Source organism: Podarcis melisellensis (assembly GCF_964234715.1).
Source record: "Podarcis melisellensis genome assembly, chromosome: 8".
NCBI classification, from domain to species: domain Eukaryota; kingdom Metazoa; phylum Chordata; class Lepidosauria; order Squamata; family Lacertidae; genus Podarcis; species Podarcis melisellensis.
The window spans coordinates 75,787,460-75,810,552 of NC_138540.1; the positions used below are offsets into that span (position 1 = coordinate 75,787,460).

Genomic DNA, 23,093 nt, shown 5'->3' on the forward strand with positions numbered 1-23,093 from the left:
AACTGAACATAAAGAGAACTGGTCTGTTTCATAAAGAGATGAACATGAATGGGAATTAGTTCCTTTATGGACATGTTGAACTTGAACTAGTTCCAAACTCTGATATGGACAGAGACCTGATTTGAAGTCTTGTTTGTTTTGATGATGTTGTCTCTGGTTTCTTTTTTCCCCTCAAAAACCAAGGAATGAAAAAAGGAAAATAAAAAGCACATATCCCTCAAAAACAAAACAAAACAAAAACAAAGAAAGAATAAGAAGCATCTATCTAGAGTTATTTGTGGCAGGAGGACACCCAAAACTCCCTCTACTCCAACTATGTTGAAGATGAACCAGTCTTTCTCTGTTTCATAGCATCCTAGAATACAAGGAAATTTGTGGGTATGTGTATGCTTATTTCCAGAGGAAAAAACCCTCCCCAAAGGCTCAGGCTTCCCCTACCCACCCAGCTGGTGAAAGAAAGATTGATCATTACAACAAGGAGGCTGAGAGAAAACAGGCTTGTGGTTCAGGTTGGGGAAATAATTGCAGTAGGGAGGATTAAAAAAAAAAACACATTTCTTAAAATTTTAATATTTATTATTTCAGTGAGATTAAGTAAATAAGGCAAAAGGAAATAATAGCAATCAAAGGAGGCAGAGAATACATTAAAACATTTTTAAAAGCAGCAATAACAAAATAACCATAAAATATACTAAAGGCTACAAAACTATATAGTATATTTTTGAATGGATAAGCGTTTCTCGCAGGATCCCACCCAAGACGATATCTGTGTTATATCTTGTTTAATATGAACTGCTTCAGATTTTGATATCTCCTCATTAAGATCAGTAACTTTTTGATCCAGGGCTGTAATTTTAAGATTCCCCTTTGTTAATTTATCCTTCAGACATTAATTCTGCATCACAATTTACTTAAGCCTATCAGCAATAGAACTCTCTGAAGCCATTTCTCTTCTCTTCTTCTCTCCATTCTTTGTTTTGCTGCTGCAGATTTGATGCATGTCAGAGGGGGAGACATCCATCGTTTTAACACTGACAGGTAGGAGATTAGAAACCTCTAAACTGGATAAAAATTGTCCAGGCAGGCAGGGCAGCAGCTGAAGGAGGAGCAAAAAGGGTTTTCTTGTGGGTGTGTTTCTTTGTGGCTGATTAGCTGCTCTCCCTGTGCAAAGGTCAGAGGGGGCAGGGTTTCTGTTCAGGCAGATGATTAGCTGTGGGAGGAGCTTATCAGAGCTTGACGGGCAGTTTGATCCATCTTTTAGATTTAGGGGAGCTAGTCTCAAATGTTTGTTGAGGGAGACCTAGGTTTTCTTTGGGGGGCGGAGTTATTTGTCCTGTCTTCACGCTTTTTATGATGGAGGACCACTGTAGCCACCCCCAACGACACGTTCTCAAGATGGAGGGGGAGGGAACAGCTGCAGTCGCCTGCAGTTCCTGCGCAATGTTTGCCATCTTGCCAAAGGTTGCAGGCAGCTTTACCTGCAGCAATTGCATGTTGATTGCCCTCTTAGAAGACAAAGTCCAGCAACTGGAGGAATGTGTAGCTAAGAATTAGAGATCTCCCTCATTGTCTCCAAAGAATTAGAGAGCTGGAGCTCTTCTTGGAAGCAACAGAGCACACTGTCTCCACCAAGGAGGAGACAGGGGACTCCCCTGAGAAGGAGGCTAGTTCACCAAGACAGGAGCCAGATATATGGAGAAACGTGACTCAAAGAAGTAGGAGGCCCAGGGTTCGCTCTGATTGTTTAGAAATACACAATCGCTTTTAGGTCCTCTCCCCTAGCATGGAAGACGAAGAGTAGACTCCATTTGAGGATCTCTCCCTCATTACAGTCGATCTGGTATATGAAGACGAGCAGCAAAGTCAGTCCTCAGGGAATGTGCAGGCGACCTTGGAACAGACAGCTCACGGAAGAACCCCAACCAAACCTAAGAGGAGGCGTGTAGTGGTGATAGGGGATTCCCTACTGAGGGGAACAGAAGCAGTGATCTGTGGGCCTGACAAGATGTCTCGGGAAGTGTGCTGCCTCCCCGGGGCTAAGATCCAAGATGTAACTGAATGACTGCAAGGAATCATAAAACCCACTGACAAATACCCCTTCCTCTTGGTTCATGTGGGAACCAATGACACTGCAAGCAATAGCCTCCAGAAGATCAAAAGAGACTACGAGGCTCTGGGCAGGAAATTGAAGCAATTAAATGCACAAATTCTCATCTCATCTGTCCTCCCAGTTGAACGATGTGGCCCAGGGAGAGAGGGAAAAATAGTGGAAGTGAACAGCTGGCTTCGCAAATGGTGTAAACAGTAACGGTTTGGATTCTTAGATCACGGACTGCAGTTTCTTGAAGATGGACTTCTGGCAAGCGATGGGCTGCACCTCACAACGGTTGGGAGGAATGTTTTTGCCAAAAATCTCAGAAACCTCATCAGGAGGGCTTTAAACTGACTAATGTGGGGGAGGGAGACAGTGCTCCTGAAGGTAGGAGTCTATCAATTGATGAAGATGATCATCCAAATGTCATAGACCAAATACAGCAAACAGCAAACAGACCTAGTGGTGGGAGGAAAATAAGAGACACGGGGGAACGATTAATGGCCTTCAATGTCTGTACACTAATGCGCAAAGCATGGGAAATAAACAAGATGAGCTTGAGCTCTTGGTGCAGCAAACTAAATATGACATAATAGGCATCACTGAAACCTGGTGGGATAAGTCCCACGATTGGAATGCAATAATGGAGGGATACAATCTGTTTCAGAGAAACAGACCAGACAAGAAAGGAGGAGGAGTGGCATTATATGTCAGGGATGTGTATACCTGTGAAGAGATCCAAGATTTAGAACCTCAAAGCCAAAGTGAGAGCATTTGGGTCAAAATTAAGGGAGAAAAGAATAACAGTGACCTCATTGTGGGAGTTTACTATAGATCCCCAAGCCAAACGGAGGACATAGATGATGCCTTCCTGGGACAGATGGCCAAGCATGCAAAAGGAAGGGAGATCGTAGTAATGGGGGACTTCAATTACCCGGATATTTGTTGGATGTCAAACTCAGCCAAGAGCATAAAGTCAAACAGATTCCTCACTGGCCTTGCAGACAACTTCATTGTCCAGAAAGTGGGAGAAGCAACAAGAGGAACAGCCATTTTAGATCTGGTCCTAACCAATGTTGATGACCTGGTTAGTGGGGTAGAAGTGGAAGGATCATTAGGCACGAGTGACCATGCTCTTCTGAGGTTTACTATACAGTGGAAAGGAGCAGCCAAGCATACTAGGACTCAATTTCTTGACTTTAAGAAAGCCGACTTCATAAAACTTAGGGAAGTGCTGGGTGAGATCCCATGGACCATAATACTAAAAGGAAAGGGAGTTCATGATGACTGGGAGTTTGTTAAGAGGGAGATAGTAAAAGCACAACTTCAGGCAATACCAATGAGACGGAAACATGGAAGGTGCCTAAAAAAGCCAGGGTGGCTATCTAAAGAACTTTTAACTGAGTTAAGATTAAAAAAGGATGTGTACAAAAAATGGAAAAGGGGGGAAACCACCAAAGAGGAATTCAAACAAATAGCCAGCACGTGTAGACACAAAGTCAGAAAAGCTAAAGCACAGAATGAACTCAGGCTTGCTAGAGAGGTTAAAAGCAACAAAAAAGGCTTTTATGGGTATGTTCGTAGCAAAAGGAAGAACAAAGAAACAGTGGGGTCACTCAAAGGAGAAGATGGTGAAATGCAAACAGGGGAGACAGAAAGGGCTGAACTCCTCAATGCCTTCTTTGCCTCAGTCTTCTCCGATAAAGAAAACAATGCCCGACCTGAAGAATTTGGAGCAAATGATTCAGCAGAGGAAACACAGCCCAGAATAACTAAGGAGATAGTACAAGAATACTTGGCTAGTTTAGATGTATTCAAGTCTCCAGGGCCAGATGAACTGCATCCAAGAGTATTAAAAGAACTGGCAGATGTGATCTCAGAACCACTGGCAGTCATCTTTGAGAATTCCTGGAGAACAGGCGAAGTCCCGGCAGACTGGAGGAGGGCAAATGTTGTCCCTATTTTCAAAAAGGGGAAAAGAGAGGACCCAAATAATTACCACCCAGTCAGTCTGACATCAATACCAGGGAAGATTCTAGAGCAGATCATTAAGCAAACAGTCTGTGAGCACCTAGAAAGGAATGCTGTGATCACCAATAGTCAGCATGGATTTCTGAAAAATAAATCATGTCAGACTAACCTGATCTCGTTTTTTGACAGAATTACAAGCCTGGTAGATGAAGGGAACGCAGTGGATGTAGCCTACCTTGATTTCAGCAAGGCATTTGACAAGGTGCCCCATGATATTCTTGTAAAGAAGCTGGTAAAATGCGGTCTTGACTATGCTACCACTCAGTGGATTTGTAACTGGCTGACTGACCAAACCCAAAGGGTGCTCATCAATGGTTCCTCTTCATCCTGGAGAAGAGTGACTAGTGGGGTGCCACAGGGTTCTGTCTTGGGCCCGGTCTTATTCAACATCTTTATCAACGACTTGGATGATGGACTCAAGGGCATCCTGATCAAATTGGCAGATGACACCAAACTGGGAGGGGTGGCTAACACCCCAGAGGACATGATCACACTTCAAAATGACCTTGACAGATTAGAGAACTGGGCCAAAACAAACAAGATGAATTTTAACAGGGAGAAATGTAAAGTATTGCACTTGGGCAAAAAAAAAATATGAGAGGCACAAATACAAGATGGGTGACACCTGGCTTGAGCCAACAGTGTGACGCGGCAGCTAAAAAAGCCAATGCAATTCTGCGCTGCATCAATAGGAGTATAGCATCTAGATCAAGGGAAGTAATAGTGCCACTGTATTCTGCTCTGGTCAGACCTCAACTGGAGTACTGTGTCCAGTTCTGGGCACCACAGTACAAGAAGGACACTGACAAACTGGAACGTGTCCAGAGGAGGGCAACCAAAATGGTCAAAGGCCTGGAAGCGATGCCTTATGAGGAACGGCTAAGGGAGCTGGGAATGTTTAGCCTGGAGAAGAGGAGGTTAAGGGGTGATATGATAGCCATGTTCAAATATATAAAAGGATGTCACATAGAGGAGGGAGAAAGGTTGTTTTCTGCTGCTCCAGAGAAGCGGACACGGAGCAATGGATCCAAACTACAAGAAAGAAGATTCCACCTAAACATTAGGAAGAACTTCCTGATAGTAAGAGCTGTTTGACAGTGGAATTTGCTGCCAAGGAGTGTGGTGGAGTCTCCTTCTTTGGAGGTCTTTAAGCAGCGGCTTGACAACCATATGTCAGGAGTGCTCTGATGGTGTTTCCTGCTTGGCAGGGGGTTGGACTTGATGGCCCTTGTGGTCTCTTCCAACTCTATGATTCTATGATTCTATGATTCTACTGATTAAGCGTTGTTACAATAGGGCTTCCATATGTCTGGGATTCGTCTGTTGGAAGTAGTGTTGAAGCAGAATTCTTGAAAATTGGTAAAAATGTTTGTGAAATGTCAGAAGTGTTGATTTTTTTGGGTAGATTTCCTTTTAAATAGCTCAAAACGTCTTTTGTTTTGGGGAGATTTTGCCAAAAAAAGCTCATCAACTTTGCCCTCCCCATCTCTATAACTTTGCCCCTCCCCCAATAAGTGAAAAGCTCAACAACATTTGTCTCCAGATTTTCACTTTTTGAAATATGGCAACCCTACGAGTGCTGAGCTGAACAGTAATAAAGGGAGCGTGCTAGAATGCCTTGTTGCAAGACCAGAAGTCAAACTTGTGAAGTAAGCAATTGGTTGATGCTGTGGTAGAAAGATGAGATTATGCATGTTGTACCTGGATGTCTCTTCCCAGGTAGATGTATTTGGCTGTTTACTTGGGTTTCTTAGTGCTCAGCAGCCTTTGCCAGAACTTTCTCTGCATCTTTCACAGCATTTTCCAGGAAATTCTTCATCAAGTAGAATGTGGTAGCAAAAGAACTGCCCCCACCATAGAGACACCCCAACACAGGTATGAAATCCAGAACCAGCTCTACCACTCTGATTGTTCCCCACATTGCTGACCTCTTCAAGATATCCATGACGAATTCTGTCGTGATATTACTGGTGCTTGGGGTATGTTCAATAACAGATTTCAACTTCTCAACAGGTTTCCCCACACGATTTGCTAGTATATTGAGGGAATCTTCATCCAAGCCAAAAACTTTGCAGATATCCCTCATTGTCACAGCCACAATGGCAATGTCACAACCAAGCGCGAGGAATGGGAGAGGAATCAACTCAACAGCACAACTCACCATGGCTTTTTTCCATATCAGGCTCTCCATAGCAGCCTTTTTCTTTTTAATGCTATCTTTTGTTAAAATTGGAAGAGACATAATTAAAACATCTCTCTTGATTTCATCCTGTTCCTTTTCAAAGGTCTCTTGAAGCAGGGGAAAATCATACCTGCCGAAATCCCAATTTGATATTAGAAAGACCCTTGGAGAAGACTCACCTAATGCCTTCAAATTATCATAGCTATCTTTCCGTATAACATCAAGAGTCTTCTTCTCAGCCTGCAACATCTCATGGGTGTCCCACACACTGATGCGTTTTGACCGCCTGTAGTATTCTATATCGATATCCACTTTGCTGCGCACATAGTAGAATTTCTTCTTATTTTTACGGATCTCAAGAGCCAAATTGGTTTCATGTATAGAGAAGCGTTCTGAGGCGATGATGATGAAAAAATCATACTTGCTGAAATTGACTTTCTTTAGGTATTCCTTTGCACTAAAATTATTTGTTCCGATTCTTGGTAGATCCCAAATTTTGACTTTGGGGAATGCAGGGTGTGTATATTCTTGTGGCACCATTGTTGTTTCTGTCACCCCCGTCAGAGCTGCACCCTCTTCATCATCTCCCATTCCCCGCAGGGCATTGACAAAAGATGATTTCCCAGCACCTGCTCTTCCTGTGATGGCAATTTCCAACGTGATGTTATTTAATAAATTTGACTGCTCTTTAGCTTCAGCTGAAACAGCTTCAAATGTTTTTCTCTCCAAAGCAGTCTTCACTTCAGCAAGGTCTTTTCTTAAGGTTTCTGTTGTTACAACACATTGTTTTTCTGTTGTTTCTATTGTTACAGCAGGATCCATGACAGTGATTCCTTGTGGCTCAGTTTATCTGAGAAAGAAAAGAAAACTATAATAGTTAAATGATAGCCTTCAACACACTTTTATGGACATATTTACAATCCATGGTTTGTGGGGTGGGGTGGGGAATCAATTTACATAGGACATATCTCTAAGACCAGTGGGTTGTTTGAGCAGCAGCTGGTAGTATTTCAATAAAGTGAAGAATTGTCCCTGTTGACAATCTCTCAAAATCTATATGTGCATGCATTCACACATAACCCTTAAAACATGTTTATGTGGGATGTGGATCTTTTTTGAACTCAAATTATTCATTCCTCCAGAGATGTGTCTAAAGGAAGCATTTACATCCCACTAAAGATTCCCTTTTTTGGATAAAACTTTGGATAAAACACTTCATAAATAAATAAGTCAATGCACTGTGCATATCCCTCGTATATTCTGGCCAAGTCTTGCCCTGCCACTTTTACAAAAGTCACCAATAAAAAGAAGAATATTTTTAGAAATGTCATCAAGGGGGAGGTAAAAAAAAAAGGAGTCAGAGGGTCGAAATAAGTGATGTAGAAAGAGCCCAGAAATATTCTTAAAGTGCAGTACTTGGGAAAATATCCACCTTGGGTTCTTGTCAACTAACTTTTATTCAGCAATGACTCAATGAAATTAATAACCATGCCTAAGGTCCATTCATTTTAATAGATTTACTCTGAGTAAATGTTAGTTGAAGACAACCCATTATCAGCAACATTATCTTGTCCTGAAAGCTATATAAATATAACAAATAAATAAATGAAATACAGCTAAAAGAAAAAAGAGCATAAAATCCTTTTTAGAATTAAAGACATCCGAGGACCTAACTGCATGATACTTAAGTGTGGGTGTTATCAGTGGAGTTTTGTTTGTTCATCTGTCTGTCTGTCTGTCTGTCTGTCTGTCTGTCTGTCTGTCCTAATTGATATGGGGAGGTGATTTTGCAGCAGGACTAAGGTGCATGGAGAAGGGAAGTTTCATATTCCGTACCACAGTCATCTAGTCCAACCCCCTGCAATGCAGGAATATGCAGCCGGTCCATACAGGGACCTGCAACCTTGGCGTTATCAGCACTATGGTCTAACCCACTGAGCTATCCAGGCTCATCAGGCAGCACCAACCCAGAACCGAGAGAAGCTCCAGCATCTTGAACCTCCAGCTCTGCCTTGAACCCTTGCCATGCAGTTTCTCTAATCAGAAGTAGCTCACAGATGCCATTTTTGCACGTCATCAAGTGCTGGGGCGCAGCTGTGGTCCTGCTGCTTTCTTTCAGGAATAATACCCATCAAGGGGGGGGGGCCTCTGCAGAGGGATATATTGAATTAACACGCGAAAGGGAGACCGGTCGCATTGGCTTCAGGGCAGTTACTTAAAACTCTAAAAGTAGCACTAGCTACTTGTGGCATGTTATTTATTAACTTTGCCACGGGAAAAAGGGCATCCTTCTAGAACATCATTGCTGGTAATAATATAATTGTTGACAATACATTATGATCAGTCCTTTTTTCGGGGGGGGGGCGCAGGGGTACATGTACCCCTAAACAGTTTGTTCTTACCACCTCCGATGACAGCTTCCTTTATTTTCCCAGAAAGCATTCAGGAAGATATTAGTGCACACAACCTCATGCCAATGTGGAAGTTACTGTGAGCTGTGTAATATGAGGTAATGCATGTTCTTTGCACTTTTGTCCATCTATTGTATTTATTTTTCCCAATTTGAACTATAAAAAGGTGGTCAAATGAGAATACCCCTAAACATTTTTAAAGGAAAAAGCCACTGGATATAATATGATATGATAATATAATATAATATCACAATAGCTATAATATAATTAATGTAATAACAATAAAAAGGTAAAAAGGTAAAAGGTAAAAAAACCCCCAGCAACAACAATCGTTCTGCCAAGCAAGAAGCTCAGAGTCTCCTTTAACGCAAACAAGCTCAAAAAGAAACGGAAATCATTCTACATCAAGGAGAAAAGTTCAACTCCTTACCTGCTGCTGAACCGATTTTTTTGCAGCCAAGCTCAGTCGTCTTCTCAGAGGTTTTGCTTCGAGGTTTCTCACGCTTTTCTCTTAGCTTCTCTCATTGTTTGCCTCTTTTATACCCTCTCTCCCTCCTGATCTCCACACCACTAAAAGCAAAAAAGAAAGCGAAGGTAACCAGCGAGGATGAGATAAGATCGCAACAAATAGCCGAAGCCGCATTCCTGGCCAGAGTCCAAGCAGCCCCTTTGCCAGCGGGGCTGCTGCCTTTTCTGGGAAGTCCCAAAGGATCATCTGTGGAAGCATCCCATGTGGGCAATCCTTCACCTCTGCTGTTGTTGCCTCTGTGCCAGTCTCAGCAGCACCTGAGTTGTCGGCACTTAAGCCGCCTGGCATTGATGGAAGAGGACTACCCAGAGTTTGGCATTCCTACTACTGCAGTGTAGAATATTTGCAAAGGAGCTACAAATTTCCCAGTTTTTTTTAACCTTCTAGTTAATCAGGTGCATTCATTTCAGCTGGTGTGCTCTGAGCATGAGTAATATTGGATAAAATCCATAGGCTGTGGTGTAAATGGCAAGCTGGGGGAGCAGAGCAGTGCTATGAGGAGAATTCGGCTGATCAGGGCGTGTGGCGTCCATGGTTGCACAACCAGACCAGCATGTGCAGTACATCAGATGTGCACTGGGCACAGACTTATTAATATAAGAATGGAATGACAAGGTTCTGCCTCATGTCTGAAGTGCGTCAAGTTGTTTCTTCCAACCCTCTCTAGACCTATCCTGTTATTTGCATTAAAATAGATATGGGGGGGTGGAAGTGAAAGGATTGCATTAGCATGTGCAGAGACACACTGTTCTGCTTAGGGAGCCCTTTCAACACTAACTTGTCTGCTGAGGGCCTCCTGCACATCATTTGTAACGTGACCCATTTGCATTGCAGAAAATTCTGAGAATGGAAAATCATCATGGAAAGGTCTTATTGTAAAACTATTGTAATTGGTCTTAATGGCGTTTGATATCCTTATTACCTCGCTGCCCAGCAGTCTCCTTGCCTGAGCCGAAAGAGCTTCTCGGAGGGGGGGGGTGAGGAGTCAGACTGCTGGTTTGGGGGGACTTCAGCATCCATGCCAAGGTGACCAGCTCTGGGGTGTCTTAGGACCTCATAGTTGCAATGGCAACCATGGGGCTGTCTCAACATGTCAACAGCCCAACCCATGTGGCAGGCTGCTCTCTGGACCTTGTTTTTTCAACTGGGCAAGAAGAGCATGATCTGAAAGCGGGGCATAGTGACATCAGTCCCTTGTCATGGTCAGATCACTTCCTGTTGAGATTTAGACTTTCAGCACCTTTTCCCCTCTGCAGAGCTGGGGGACCTACTAGGATGGTCCGCCCTCAGAGATGGCTGCCATAGTACCAAAATAGACATGTGATAGGTGCGTTGGGTTCAGCTTAGGGCGATCTCATTTAGGTTTCGTTTTCTCAGAAATCACCTGTTTGAGCAGAGCTGTGTGCTAATCAAGCATGGGGGAGAGGAAAACTTGGAAACAGGATGTAATTTCTGCTCCAAGATAACAAAAAGCCAGGACTACTTTCCCCTTTCCAAGATTAAGCAGGGTAAATAAGTAATCAACAAGAGAGCATTTATTGCTCTGTTGCTGAGGAATACACGATTGCTCCGGTTTATTAGTTTTTGATCATTTCTCAGAGTCCGAAAGATGCATAGTGATAGCAGCATTCTGCCATAAAGAATTTTATTAGCGTCCGTCGTTTCTGAACTCTTACTGCAGTACAGCGTGTCAAAAGATTTCAGATTAAAATAGCCACTGCTGGCACTCAGAGTGTGGGACAAGAGATTCCCGCTGCAGACACTTCTCTGTTGGCTTTGCAGATGCAGCTGCTACCTGCCTGCCTGGTCTGCAAGGAAACTGTGTTGGGGGATGTGTGTGGAAAGAGCTCCAGCTCCCAAGGCTGTAGGAAGCTGGAGGACCATCTGGGGGAAGGGAAGGTGAATCTCCCTGTCTGAGGCTGTAGAAACCCTTGAAGGGATAATGCCTGAGGGCCCTGCATGATGTCCCCTAAGGCTGAGGGTGTCAGATAAGACACAGGCTTTGCTGTCAGTCTAGGATCACTCTGAGGAGAGTTTGGTGTCCTTCCTGCCTGCCTGGTTTGCAAAGCCAGCTTGTCGTGCAGGCTCTAAACCCGCTCTGCACAAGAGCACTTATGAATGAGAAGATGTCACTTGTTTTAAATCTTCTGCTTCAAACCAAGGAACTTGTACACTCTAGATGCTTTAGGTTAGACACATTTTTTTATTCCAAAAAGTCACAAACTGTGGCTTGAACCACTAGTAAAAAGAACTGATTTGTATTCCAGTTCTTTGTTAAGTTAAGCCCTGAACATTGCCCAAGGAGCTTCACCGGGTATAAAACACCACAATCTTGGCTTTAGTTATGAAGTCATTAGAGTGGTAACATTAAAACAAGATTAAACATTCATCATCCAGTTTTTCACTAAAGGAAGCAATCCGATTCAAAAAGGCCTCCAGTCAAATGCATATGGCTCACGTCTACATGACAAGTTTCAACCAGCTTCATTCTAGTTTAACTGCCATAGCTTTCCCCCAAAAACCTCAAGAACTGTAGGACAGAGCTCTGTTCAATTCGGTGCCGTTCCATCCATTTAGAAGCTAAGCACCCATCATGGATCACTACACGAGATCCAAAGAACTTTCAAACATCAGACTCAAAGGCCTTGATTTTTATTTTTATTTTTATTTTTTTTTATTAAGGATTTTCTTGTTTTACAGAAGTAAGTGTAATGCCTTGTATTTTTTCCATGAAACATTTTTACAAATCCGTTTCATTTGTTGAGACATTAGGGGGAGAAGAAAAAGAAAAGGGGGGTGGGAAGATGGATGGGGTTGGGTGGCGATGTTTCTATTATGCCTAATGTATGTAGGGTTTGGTGTCAGTGTTGCTTGTGCTGTTCATTTGTGTTCCTTTGGTGATGAGAGAGGTTGGGGTTGGCCTAGGGTGTGGTTGATGTTTGTGATTGGCTGTGGTGATCTTTGTTTTCGTGTGTGAGTGGGGTGGGTGGGTGTTACTCAAAGGCCTTGATGAGGACACGCTGAGCATCACCTGCCACCTCGTTTAGAAAGCTGTAAAGCATGTAATAGGTGGTTCCAAAGGATTGTATATGTTGAGATAGTACTTCCCTGTAGTCGAGTGTTGCTCATAACCTTCCATTTTGAGGGACGTGGACCCCGACGCATCTCCCCCTCCTCAAGTCTCTTCCCCTTTCCTCGATCTAAGCCTAGCTTTCTTGTTCCTGCAGCAATGTGAGTTAAGAGTAACTTCCCTTTGGGGACTGTTACATTCTTGTTTAATAAATTGTTTGTGCCGTTTCACGTTGTGTGTGGCTTTCCCTCCCAAAAAACTCCAGACTGCCTCCTTTGTTAACAGTATCTCTAGTGTGGGTATGCATAGATGCCTGTGTGTTGAGCATAGCCTGGCCTATAAAATTATTGAAAGAATAATGTCTGTAATTGCATCCCTCTGAAGAAAGGATATAAGAAGCCTTAACCTAGAGCAGGGTTTCCCAAACTTGGACTACAAGTTTTTGGACTACAGTTCCCATCACCACTGATCCTGTTAGCTAGGGATGATGGGAGTTGTAGTCCAAAAACAGCTGGAGACCTAAGTTTGGGAAACCCTGACCTAGAGAAAGATAAGAAGGCATGATTCTTGAGTGATGGGCTCCTGTGCGAAATAAAAGTTGGCTTGAAAATATTTTTTATTTCCTCCAATCCACCTTGGAGGTGGCAGAACATCTCTCTAGCACAGGGGTGGAAAATCTCTGGTTCATGGGCCACTTTTGCGTGTAATCTGACCCACGAAGTAATATCCACAAAACCACATCCACCTGTCAATCACCTGATGGGTGGGATGCAGGAATCAACTGTGCTGGGTTCTGCTTTGCCACCATATTTTCTCCAGGGAATGTTTTTCAGCAAACGCCTTTTGAAGTGCCAAGTCCGCTGTCAGGAATGACGCTGACACTTCACTGCTTTTCCCTCCATCACTTCCTACCGTCATCATGACAGCCTGATTGCTCTCCCTGTTCCGCGGACAGTCACTGGCTTTGTTTATAGGTTGGCAGAAGTGAAGTACATGTACCACAGCCAAAAATCCCTGAGAGCTTTTCATCTGTGACATGATTCCTGTCATGCTTCATGGATGTGGTTGGAGAGGACTTTCATTGACATAACCACATCATGCTTTGGCCTCAGGAAAAGGTTAGATGGCAGAACAGTGCCCCAGGAAACATGAAACATTCTGCTGTCTGGAAAGGTACATCACAACAATTAGGATCTGACACCCCTGGAATTCTTGCATGGTTTCTGTACTTAGTTTTCATATGTTTTCTCCCCCCCCCCCAAAAAAAAACTCCCTTACCATGTTTGATTAGAACAGGATTTATAAGAAACATGAAAATTTAGATTGTGGTTCCTAATAAGCAGCTCCAACATGTCTTGTATGAATTCAGTTTATCAAACCAAAGCCATAATTTACTAGTCTTGCTTGTTAAGCAACACATGTACTCAGAATCGTGTTCTTAAAGTTTGTATCACTGGGTCATCAGTAGAGAGGATTTGCTTAACAAATTGGTTAAACTTCCTTGGGTTATTAGCCAAACTCAGTATTTCATTTGTCAAAGAATGCATTTTTAAAATCTGAACAAAATGTTATTGGGTTTACCTACAGCTCCCAGAAGGCTTGTGGAGAACGAGTGCCCCATCCCATTAAAATTTCTCCCAGCCTTTATCCCCCCCCCTCCTTAGCATGGGCTGTTGCTTAAATACTGACTCTAGAAGTTAACCTGGAGATCCAGTATAGCTAACGGGATTGGATTTGGCCAGATTAAAGTTTTTCCTAGAGGGCAACGGGAGCTGGGTCAGGGTAATTTATGAATGAGAAGATGCCACTTGTTTTAAATCTTCTGCTCCAAATCAAGGAACTTGTACACTCTAGATGTTTTAGGTTAGACACATTTTATTATTCAAAAAAGAAAAAAGAGAAAGGAAAGCAAGACAGGCCTAAAGATTCAGGTTGTTACAATCTGTGGCTTAAACCACTAGTAAAAAGGGAACTGATTTGTATTCCAGTTCTTTGTTAAGTTAAGCCCTGAACGTTGCCAGAGGAGCTTCACCGGGTACAAAACAGCACAATCTTGGCTTTAGTTATAAAGTCATTAGAGTGATAACATTAAAACAAATTTAAACATTCATCATCCAGTTTTTCACTAAAGGAAGCAATCCGATTCAAAAAGGCCTCCAGTCAAATGCATATGGCTCACGTGTACATGACAAGTTTCAACCAGCTTCATTCTAGTTTAACTGCCATAGCTTTCCCCAAAGAACCTCGAGAACTGTAGGACAGAGCTCTGTTTGATTTGGTGCTGTTCCATCCATTTAGAAGCTAAGCACCCATCATGGATCACTACACGAGATCCGAAGAACTCTTTCAAACATCAGACTCAAAAGCCTTGATGAGGACATTCTGAGCATCATCTGCCACCTCGTTTAGGAAGCTGCGAAGCATGTAATAGGTGGTTCCGAAGGATATCCCTCCAGCTGTCATGGAGCCAAATACAGGGATTGTGCTGGCAAAGTACTCCACCACCATCAATGCCCCACCACCGGCTTTGGTTAACATCTTCACCACGAGGTCCCTGGAGATTTCTTTGGCCAGTGGTGACTTGATCGCCTCTTTAAGCTCCTCCACATTCTTGTCAACTTTCTCAGCTAATTTGCCGAGGGATTCGTCATCTAGGCCGAAGTTCTGACAGTATCCCGAAAGAGACTTAACCAGGATAGCTATATCGCAAGCTACAGAGAGGCCTGGGATGGGCATAACTGCTATTGCGCATGAGACGGCAGCCAGCTTCCAGATTTGCTTCTGCAAGGCCTCTTTCTTCTTCTGCAAGATGGACAAAGAGATGTTTGGCAGGGCCATGAGGAAGGCATGTCTCTTGTGGCTCGGCAGCTCCTTCTCCAGCGTCTCCTCGAGCTGTATGAAGTCGTACTTGTTTAGCTCCCAGCTGGAAAGGAGGAAGACCTGGGGAGCAGCCACTCCTTCAGCCTGAAGGCACTCTTTGCAATTCTCTCGAATCTTCCTCAGTATCGCCTCCTCATCGTAGGCTTTTGGCCGGCGCTTTTTGGTGGCCTCTATATCTGCGTCTACCTTCGAGCGCACAAAATAGAAGCATTTGCCCATCCGCTGGATTTCCTGCGCCAACTGGGCATGGTTGGACTTGAAGCGCTCTGAGGCAATGAGAATAAAGAAGTCATAGCAGGAGAAGTTGACCTGCTCCAGGTAAGTGCTGGACTGGAAATCTGGAGTTCCGATTCCGGGTAGATCCCACACAGTCACGTTGGGGTGCTTGGGGTGTGAATAAGGAGTGGGCTCCTTTGTGGTCTCCACAACCCCCGTGTCGGCAGATCCTTCGTCTTCATCCCCTAGGCCTCGAATGGCGTTGACAAACGAGGACTTGCCGGAGCCAGACTCTCCCGTTACTGCAATGTCCAGCCGGGCATTCTCCAAAGCCTGCAGGTTTTCCAATATTTTGGACGCTGCTTCTGCCATTCTTCCTCCTTCAAGTGCATCTTTGATGTCTTCTTCGATGATGATATCATATTCTTCTGCATAGGCAGTGGCTTGCTTTTGGGAATCTGGTGGCGGCTGAACTGCCATAGGATCGTATCAAGGCCTGGCAGGAAGGGGGAGAGAATGCAATACATAAGGAGACATTGAACAAGTTTCACTTATTGTGGTACAATGTGTTCCACATCTGAGACATCAGCTGAGGAGATGGCATGAAACAGGGCACCTTTTTTTCATTTAGAGAGCCATGCAGCCAGTTCAGCTCTGGGCTGGATATTTGGAGAAAGAGAAAAGGAGCCAGCGTTCCCTTGAATAATGTTTATGTTATAAAGAGGGCCTTATTCCATCCAAAATTTGTTATGTGAGAGGTTGTCAGGTTGGGGAAAATTAGGGCTGCTTGGCTCACACCTCTGAAGCAAGAACCAATAGCCTGCTTCCTTTTTGTTTAGTCCACAGGTGGGGAACCAAAGGTCCTTGGGCCAAATGTGGCCCTCCAGGCCTCTCTATACGGCCCTCAGAACTCTCCTCAGGCCACACCCTTCAGCTACCCTACATCTCCATGTTTTTGCTGGGTTTTGACATTGAACTCTGATAACACCTTTTGCTTGACTGTAAGGAATGGGGCCCTCAAGCCGACTTTTAACTTTCATTTTTCCCAGGGTGAAAGAGAAGCATCACATAAACTGTTGGTGCGTAGCCAATTTAAACACTATTGCACTAGTGATTAACGCCCTAAAATGACTTAGGCCCTAAATGGCAGCCCCTAAATTGTGGAATCCCCTCCCTGCAAGTGTGACCCTAACACCTACCTTTATCATTCCCATTCAACAGTGTTTGCATCCTGAAGCAACACCTCCGGGTGTTTTAAACCATTTCTAGCATTGCGTTTTAAATTGATGCTATCCACCCTGGGACTTTATTGCAAAGGGTCAGGTGAGAAATCAAATCAATAATAATAATAATAATGAAGAATGAGCAGAACATTAAGTTTCCATAGGAAAACGCAATGATTAAAAATGAAAAAGTTTCTCCAGAGAAAGACAGCGAGGTATGAATAACAAAATACTGTTTATACTCAAAGAATGTGTCTAAAAGGCTCTTTGTTCCTTGATCTTGTAACCCCCGTGTGCTAGTTATCAGTGAAACTTGCCTGAAGGGAAACACACCTTTTGGGCCTGCTCTCGCCAACCTCTGCTTCACCTCGTCTCTTGGCAGCCATCTTGGACTAGGTCTCAGGCCAAAGCGTCAGTTTGCACCTTTATAGCCTTAGTCAAGGGGAGTCCTCTCTCTCCCTACTTCAGGCCTGACTTTCTCCACCTGAAAGTGCCACGGTATTTGGCTGACAGCAAACCAACAATTCACCCTATCCAATTTGGTTCTGGCTAGCTACTTTTCATCCTTGCACCGTTGTCTGAAATGGCCATTCCCTCTCTTCAAAGCATCTCGGTTCCTCCTCTTCTCCTCCTTTGTTTTAAATGTGCATCCTCAAAATGCAGGCACCCGCTCACAGCCCAGCCTCTCAGCTTCATTCCCACACAGCTCTATATATGGCCTAACCACTTCCTTTTGCTACCTAGCCATGGATTTCCTCCCCATTCTACATTGCAACGATACCTCCCTGCTAAATGTTTTCAGAACCAACTTAAGGGGCCTAATTCACACAAGGAGCTCTGGAGACAAGCAAGTACTCAAGAGAAATGTTTCTTGAACTCCAAGGAAGCTGTATGTTGGAAGATTTAGGGCAGATAAAAGAGAGCACTGATTCAGGCAGTGCAGTTAAAACTTTGGGTATCTGGTTGACCACGGTAAATACAAGATGCTGGACCAGAGGTGAAAAAAGCTCTTTTTGTTTGTTACAGGAAAGTCCGAGGGCTCTCTTGGACAAATGAAGACACCGACCAGAGCAATTCAGAGCAAAACAGCAGCCAGTAGGGTCGGTCTTTATTTAAGAAAAGACTGTCGCGACAGGACTCCCACCGCCCACGAGGTGAAGCAAGATGGAAGCCCCGAACAAAAGAAGACCCTAACTTTTATTAGTTGCTAATCCCGCAAGCTACACTCCCAGAATTACATCATATCTACATCATGATTACATTAGAATTAGGAGGAGTCAAGGAGGGGCTACACAGGTAATCCGAGTGTCCTGACACCTGGCCGGAGCCTCCTCTCCCCTCCCCACATGAGTCATTTTCAAGAACAAAAGAGAGGGGCGAAATTTCCTGCCCCCTGAGGGGAATCTGGCCAGAGTCCTTTGTGAGAGTCCGCGCGGAATACACTGAAACATGCAGGTTATTGTGTCCCTGATAGCTTTCTGTCTGGGCCCATCACAATGGCCATCAAGGTTGTCACGTCCGCTGGGAAGGGCTGCAGAGTACGTGACCGCTCGGTCAAAGGATTATGGTTGCCCCGTATCAGGTCACCCCCCCTTTGATAGTCCTTGTAATATGTAACAAAATAAAAGTGGTCCGGTGAAAATCCGATGTACGGCTGATTTTTGGTGATTTTATAAAGAATATTGTCCTTGAAGTTCAAAGTACTTTCGCCTTTCGGAAGCAGCTTGCTACATTTTGATTAGATCAGTCACGGTCAATTAAACTCGGAAACATTGTATTGAGAGCTGTCAAAAGGTGAGGAAAAGCGCTTGCAGCCTGCAGTACCAGTGTGGCCACCACAAGGGGCGCTGTTTGGCAATGTTGATTGGCTGAGCCGGCTGCCGTTTGACCCAAAGTTCAGGCGGCCGGTCTACTCGTAATAAAGATAGGGCGATGCGGAGCGCTATAGCGGAAAGCTGTCAGGCTAGCGCTTCCTTATTTACGGAAGGCTTTTAAGAGGTGGCGGTCTAAAGGGACAGCTCTTGGGTTGGGGGGGGAGATGCGTGTGTGTGTGAGTGTGGTGCTTGTGCAGTACACGTGACAATGAGGGGGGGTGATTTCCGGCGACATGTTGAAATCCCCTCTTCTGCACAGCTGCCTTGTTCGGACTTGAGACCATTGGCCTATTTGAATTAATCCAGTGATGGCCAAACTCGGCCTTCCAGCTGTTTTCGGACTACAACTCCCATCATCCCTAGCTAACAGGACCAGTGGTCAGGGATGATGGGAATTGTAGTCCCAAAACAGCTGGAGGACCAAGTTTGGCCATCACTGGATTAATACTAATATTGTCTACAATGAACTGGCAGTGGCTCGCTAAGATTCACTTCTTTTGATAAGGGAAAAGTGCAACAGAAAGTTGTTTGCATAACTCTGCAAACAAATCAGAATGAATGTCACAGACAGTTTGTCACAGACACACACACACACAGCACGTTGACCTTTAAGACACCCATGCACACCCACACACAGTGAGAGCATTTCACTTCCTCTGCCCTGTGAGACACTGCTAATTTCACAAAAGAGGGAAACCCTTTGCATTGCATTTCGGTTTTTGTTTGCTTTTAGAAAGAAAGGAAGAAAGAAAAAAAAAACCTTGGGGGAAAAATATACAACATTATAATCACTTACAAAATACACAGCACTGATGCCAAAGCATAGTAATAGAATCTGGGGCAGACTTTGGTAATCTTTCCTAATTATGGTGTTCTGTGAAAGGCAAAAATTTCTGTTTGTGCAAGGCCAAAATTTGCCCCCCCCCCCATGGATTTTCTCCATTGTGGATCTTCTCTTTTTTGTGTAATAATTTCTATTAGTTTTCAATTACAATAACTCAATAAAAGCCTCATTGCCCATACCAAACTATAATACCAAATTATAATATGATTAATAATGCCAATTGTTCAGATGCCAAATTATATTATTTTGTTGCCCTCCGTGCTAGAATTGATGATTTACTTTAACTCTGCACTCTAAAAACTTATAAATTCCAATGCACGCTAGTCAGAATAACAAACCCTTATACAGTACTGCAGCTGCAATTTTAACGACTTCCATTCGCATTAACACATCAAATAATTTACAGTCCTACACCAATTATGGATCTTCTCAATTTTGGTCCTCCTTGGCTAGGTGTTCTGCGCTGATAGAGTAAGAAGTTGGTGCTGTTGCTATTAACGTTACCATTATTAAGAGCCCTGCTGTGTCGGCCCAAAGTCCAACGCACTCTGCCATCCTGCATTCCAGTGTGGCTAAGCAGACGCTTCCCAGACGCACAGCAGGAAGGCGAGAGCTATTTGCTTCCTAGTCAATACCTGGCGGCATATACTGCACCTAACACTGGAGGTTCCCTATGACTAATAGCAACGCGGCGTGCGATATGTAAGTCACTGAGGAGGCAGGTGTAATTTTTCATAGGGGATTTTAATTTCTTCATATTTCGTTTCAAATTTTGTGCCACAGTCATGGAAGGATACGGAAAGCCCCAAAAGGGCAACTTGGGAAAGTCGTAGAAACATAGCACTGAAGAGTTGCAAGGGACCCTGAGGATCATCTAGTCCAACCCCCTGCAATGCAGGAATATGCAGCTGGTCCATACAGGGACCTGCAGCCTTGGCGTTATTAGCACCATGGTCTAACCAACTGAGCTATCCAGGCTCATCAGGCAGCACCAACCCAGAACCGAGAGAAGCTCCAGCATCTTCTGCCCTGCCTCGAACCCTTGCCATGCAGTTTCTCTAATCAGAAGTAGCTCACAGATACCATTATTGCACGTCAGCAAGTGCTGGGGCACAGCTGTGGTCCTGCTGCTTTCTTTCAGGAATAATACCCATCAAAGGGTGGGGGGCTCTGCGGAAGGATATATTGAATTACCGTAGTTTTCGCTCCATTACACGCATTTTTTCCCTCCTAGAAAGTACCGTACTTAAAACTCTAAAAGTAGCACCAGCTACTTGTGGCATGTTATTTATTCCCTTTGCCATGAGAAAGAAGAGCAGCCTTTTTGGTCTCTGTGGAAGCTGCCCAGAGTGGCTGGGGAAACCCGGCCAGATGGGCAGGGTACAAATAATAAATTATTATTATTATTATTATTATTATTATTATTATTATTATTAGAACATCATTGTTGGTAATGATATTATTGTTTACAATACGATATGATCAGTCCTTTTTTCGGGGGGGGACGATGCAGGTGTACACGTACCCCTAAACATTTTGTTGTTACCACCTCTGATGGCGGCTTCCTTTCTTTCCCAGAAAGGAATCAGGAAGATGTTAGTGCACACAACCTCATGCCAATGTGGAAGTTACTGTGAGCTGTCAGCTGTGTAATGCGAGGTAATGCATGTTCTTTGCACTTCTGTCCATTTATTGTATTTATTTTTCCCGATTTGAGGTGGTTTTGAATGGTCCCCTAAACATTTTTAAAGAAAAAAACCACTGGATATAATAATATAATATAATATAATATAATATAATATAATATAATATAATATAATATAATATAATATAATATAATATAATATAATATAATATAATATAATAATATAAATATCACAATAGCTATAATATAATTAATGTACCGTATTTTTCGCACCATAGGACGCACCGGACAATAGGACGCACCTTGTTTTAGAGGGGGGAGAACAAGGGAAAAAAATTCTTCTGCTCTCTGCCCAGCGCCCCTTCAGCGAAGCGGCAGGAGGCTCTGTGCAGAGAGTGGGAGAATTTTCCCCCTTTTGTTTTCCCGTTCTAAAACAAGGTGCCGTTTAAGGTGCGTTCAGGCGGCTACCTTGGAAGCCTGGAGAGCGAGAGGGGTCGGTGCGCACCGACCCCTCTCGCTCTCCAGGCTTCAGGTTCCTTTCGACCTGCTCTTTGGGGCTGGCGGGAGAAGCCCACCACCAGCCCCAAAGAGCAGGTCAGGGAGCAGCGGCCATAGGCGCGCGTCACCTCTCCAGCCGGGAGAGGGTCGCGGGGGGCTGCTTTAGCCCCGTGCGTGCTCTCCCGGCTGGAGAGGTGACGCGCGCCTATGGAGGCTCCTGCCATAGGCGCGCGTCACCTCTCCAGCCGGGAGAGGGTTGCGGGGGGCTGCTTTAGCCCCATGCGTGCTCTCCCGGCTGGAGAGGTGACGCGCGCCTATGGAGGCTCCTGCCATAGGCGCGCGTCACCTCTCCAGCCGGGAGAGCGCGCGCGGGGCTAAAGCAGCCCCCCGCAACCGTCTCCCGGCTGGAGACGCGGGGCTGGGGCGGGGGAAGCCCGAGCTTCCCCCTCCCCCAGAACGGGACCCAGAGCCATGCCGAAGCTGCGCGCAGCTTTGGCATCGCTCTGGGAGCTTTCGGGGCTGGGGGAGGAGGAAGCCCTCCGCCAGCCTCCAAACCATGTCGGGAGACAGCAGGAGGGCGCGCTGCGCCTCTCCCGCTGTCTCCTGAGTTTGCGGGGCTGGCGACGGGGAGGAGCAGGCTTCTCCCCCCCGCCAGCCTTCTAGCCAAGTCGGGGGACAGCGGGAAGGGCGTGCTACGCCTCTCCCGCTGTCCCCTGAGTTTGCGGGGCTGGTGACGGGGAGGAGCAGGCTTCTCCCCCCCGCCAGCCTTCTAGCCAAGTCAGGGGGCAGCGGGAAGGGCGCTCTGCGCCTCTCCCGCTGTCCCCCGAGTTTGCGGGGCTGGCGACGGGGAGGAGCAGGCTTCTCCCCCCGCCAGCCTTCTAACCAAGTCGGGGGACAGCGGGATGGTGGCGTTCCGCCTCCCCGCTGTCCCCCGAGCTTGTGGGGCTGGTGGTGGGGCTCTCCTGAAGCCTGGAGAGCGAGAGGGTCGGTGCGCACCGACCCCTCTCGCTCTCCAGCTTCAGCGAAAGCCTGCATTCGCACCATAGGACGCACACACATTTCCCCTTCATTTTTGGAGGGGAAAAAGTGCGTCCTATGGTGCGAAAAATACGGTAATAAAAAGAAAAAGAAAAAAAGGTAAAAGGTAAAAATAAAAAAGTAAAAGGTAAAAGGTAAAAAAAACCCCCAGCAACAACAATTGTTCTGCCAAGCAAGAAACTCAGAGTCTCCTTTAACGCAAACAAGCTGAAAAAGAAACGGAAATCATGAGAAATGTTCAACTCCTTACCTGCTGCTGAACCGATTTTTTGCAGCCAAGCTCAGTCCTCTTCTCAGAGGTTTTGCTTAGAGGTTTCTGGCGCTTTTCTCCCACCTTCTCTCATTGTTTGCCTCTTTTATACCCTCTCTCCCTCCTGATTATCACAGCACTAAAAGCAAAAAAGAAAGCGAAGGTAGCCAGGGAGGATGAGATAAGATCGCAACAAATAGCCGAAGCCGCATTCCTGGCCAGAGGGAGCTCCAAGCAGCCCGTTTGCCAGCGGGGATGCTGCGTTTTCTGGGAAGTCCCAAAGGATCACCTGTGGAAACATCGCATGGAA

At 44.9% G+C, this 23,093-nt stretch overlaps 2 protein-coding genes, 1 long non-coding RNA gene and 1 pseudogene across 8 annotated transcripts in view; 2 read left to right on the forward strand and 2 right to left on the reverse strand.

The window, feature by feature from the left end:
* LOC309375187 (interferon-inducible GTPase 5-like) overlaps window positions 1–22,907 on the reverse strand; it is a 205,941-nt gene extending 183,034 nt beyond the window's left edge. The window contains exons 1-2 of one of the 3 annotated variants that reach the window (XM_081920760.1): window positions 22,784–22,907; window positions 5,394–7,155 (exon numbers count right to left, since the gene is read on the reverse strand). In XM_081920760.1, the coding sequence (XP_081776886.1) occupies window positions 5,874–7,127 (1,254 nt within the window). In that variant the 5' untranslated portion in view covers window positions 7,128–7,155; window positions 22,784–22,907 and the 3' untranslated portion in view covers window positions 5,394–5,873. Of the gene's footprint in view, window positions 1–5,393; window positions 7,156–9,146; window positions 9,382–22,783 lie in introns of those variants that run through there. The other 2 variants (XM_081920762.1, XM_081920766.1) reach the window with 2 other exon arrangements.
* The window catches only part of LOC309375116 (uncharacterized protein), a 64,115-nt gene that overhangs the window by 20,381 nt on the left and 20,641 nt on the right, over window positions 1–23,093 (forward strand). The window contains exon 1 of one of the 3 annotated variants that reach the window (XM_081920579.1): window positions 10,891–11,144. The exons of the other annotated variants lie outside the window; for them this stretch is intronic. Within the exon in view, the coding sequence (XP_081776705.1) occupies window positions 11,077–11,144 (68 nt within the window). The 5' untranslated portion in view covers window positions 10,891–11,076. Of the gene's footprint in view, window positions 1–10,890; window positions 11,145–23,093 lie in introns of those variants that run through there. 3 annotated transcript variants of the gene reach the window in all.
* LOC309375382 lies at window positions 11,169–12,545 on the forward strand. Its single transcript, XR_014170884.1, has 2 exons — window positions 11,169–11,887; window positions 12,249–12,545. It is a non-coding gene; the product is annotated as an uncharacterized lncRNA (long non-coding RNA).
* LOC309375348 (interferon-inducible GTPase 5-like) lies at window positions 14,173–17,641 on the reverse strand (annotated as a pseudogene). Its single transcript has 2 exons — window positions 16,968–17,641; window positions 14,173–15,907 (listed from the first exon to the last, which is right to left on the reverse strand). The product of its transcript is annotated as an interferon-inducible GTPase 5-like (transcript).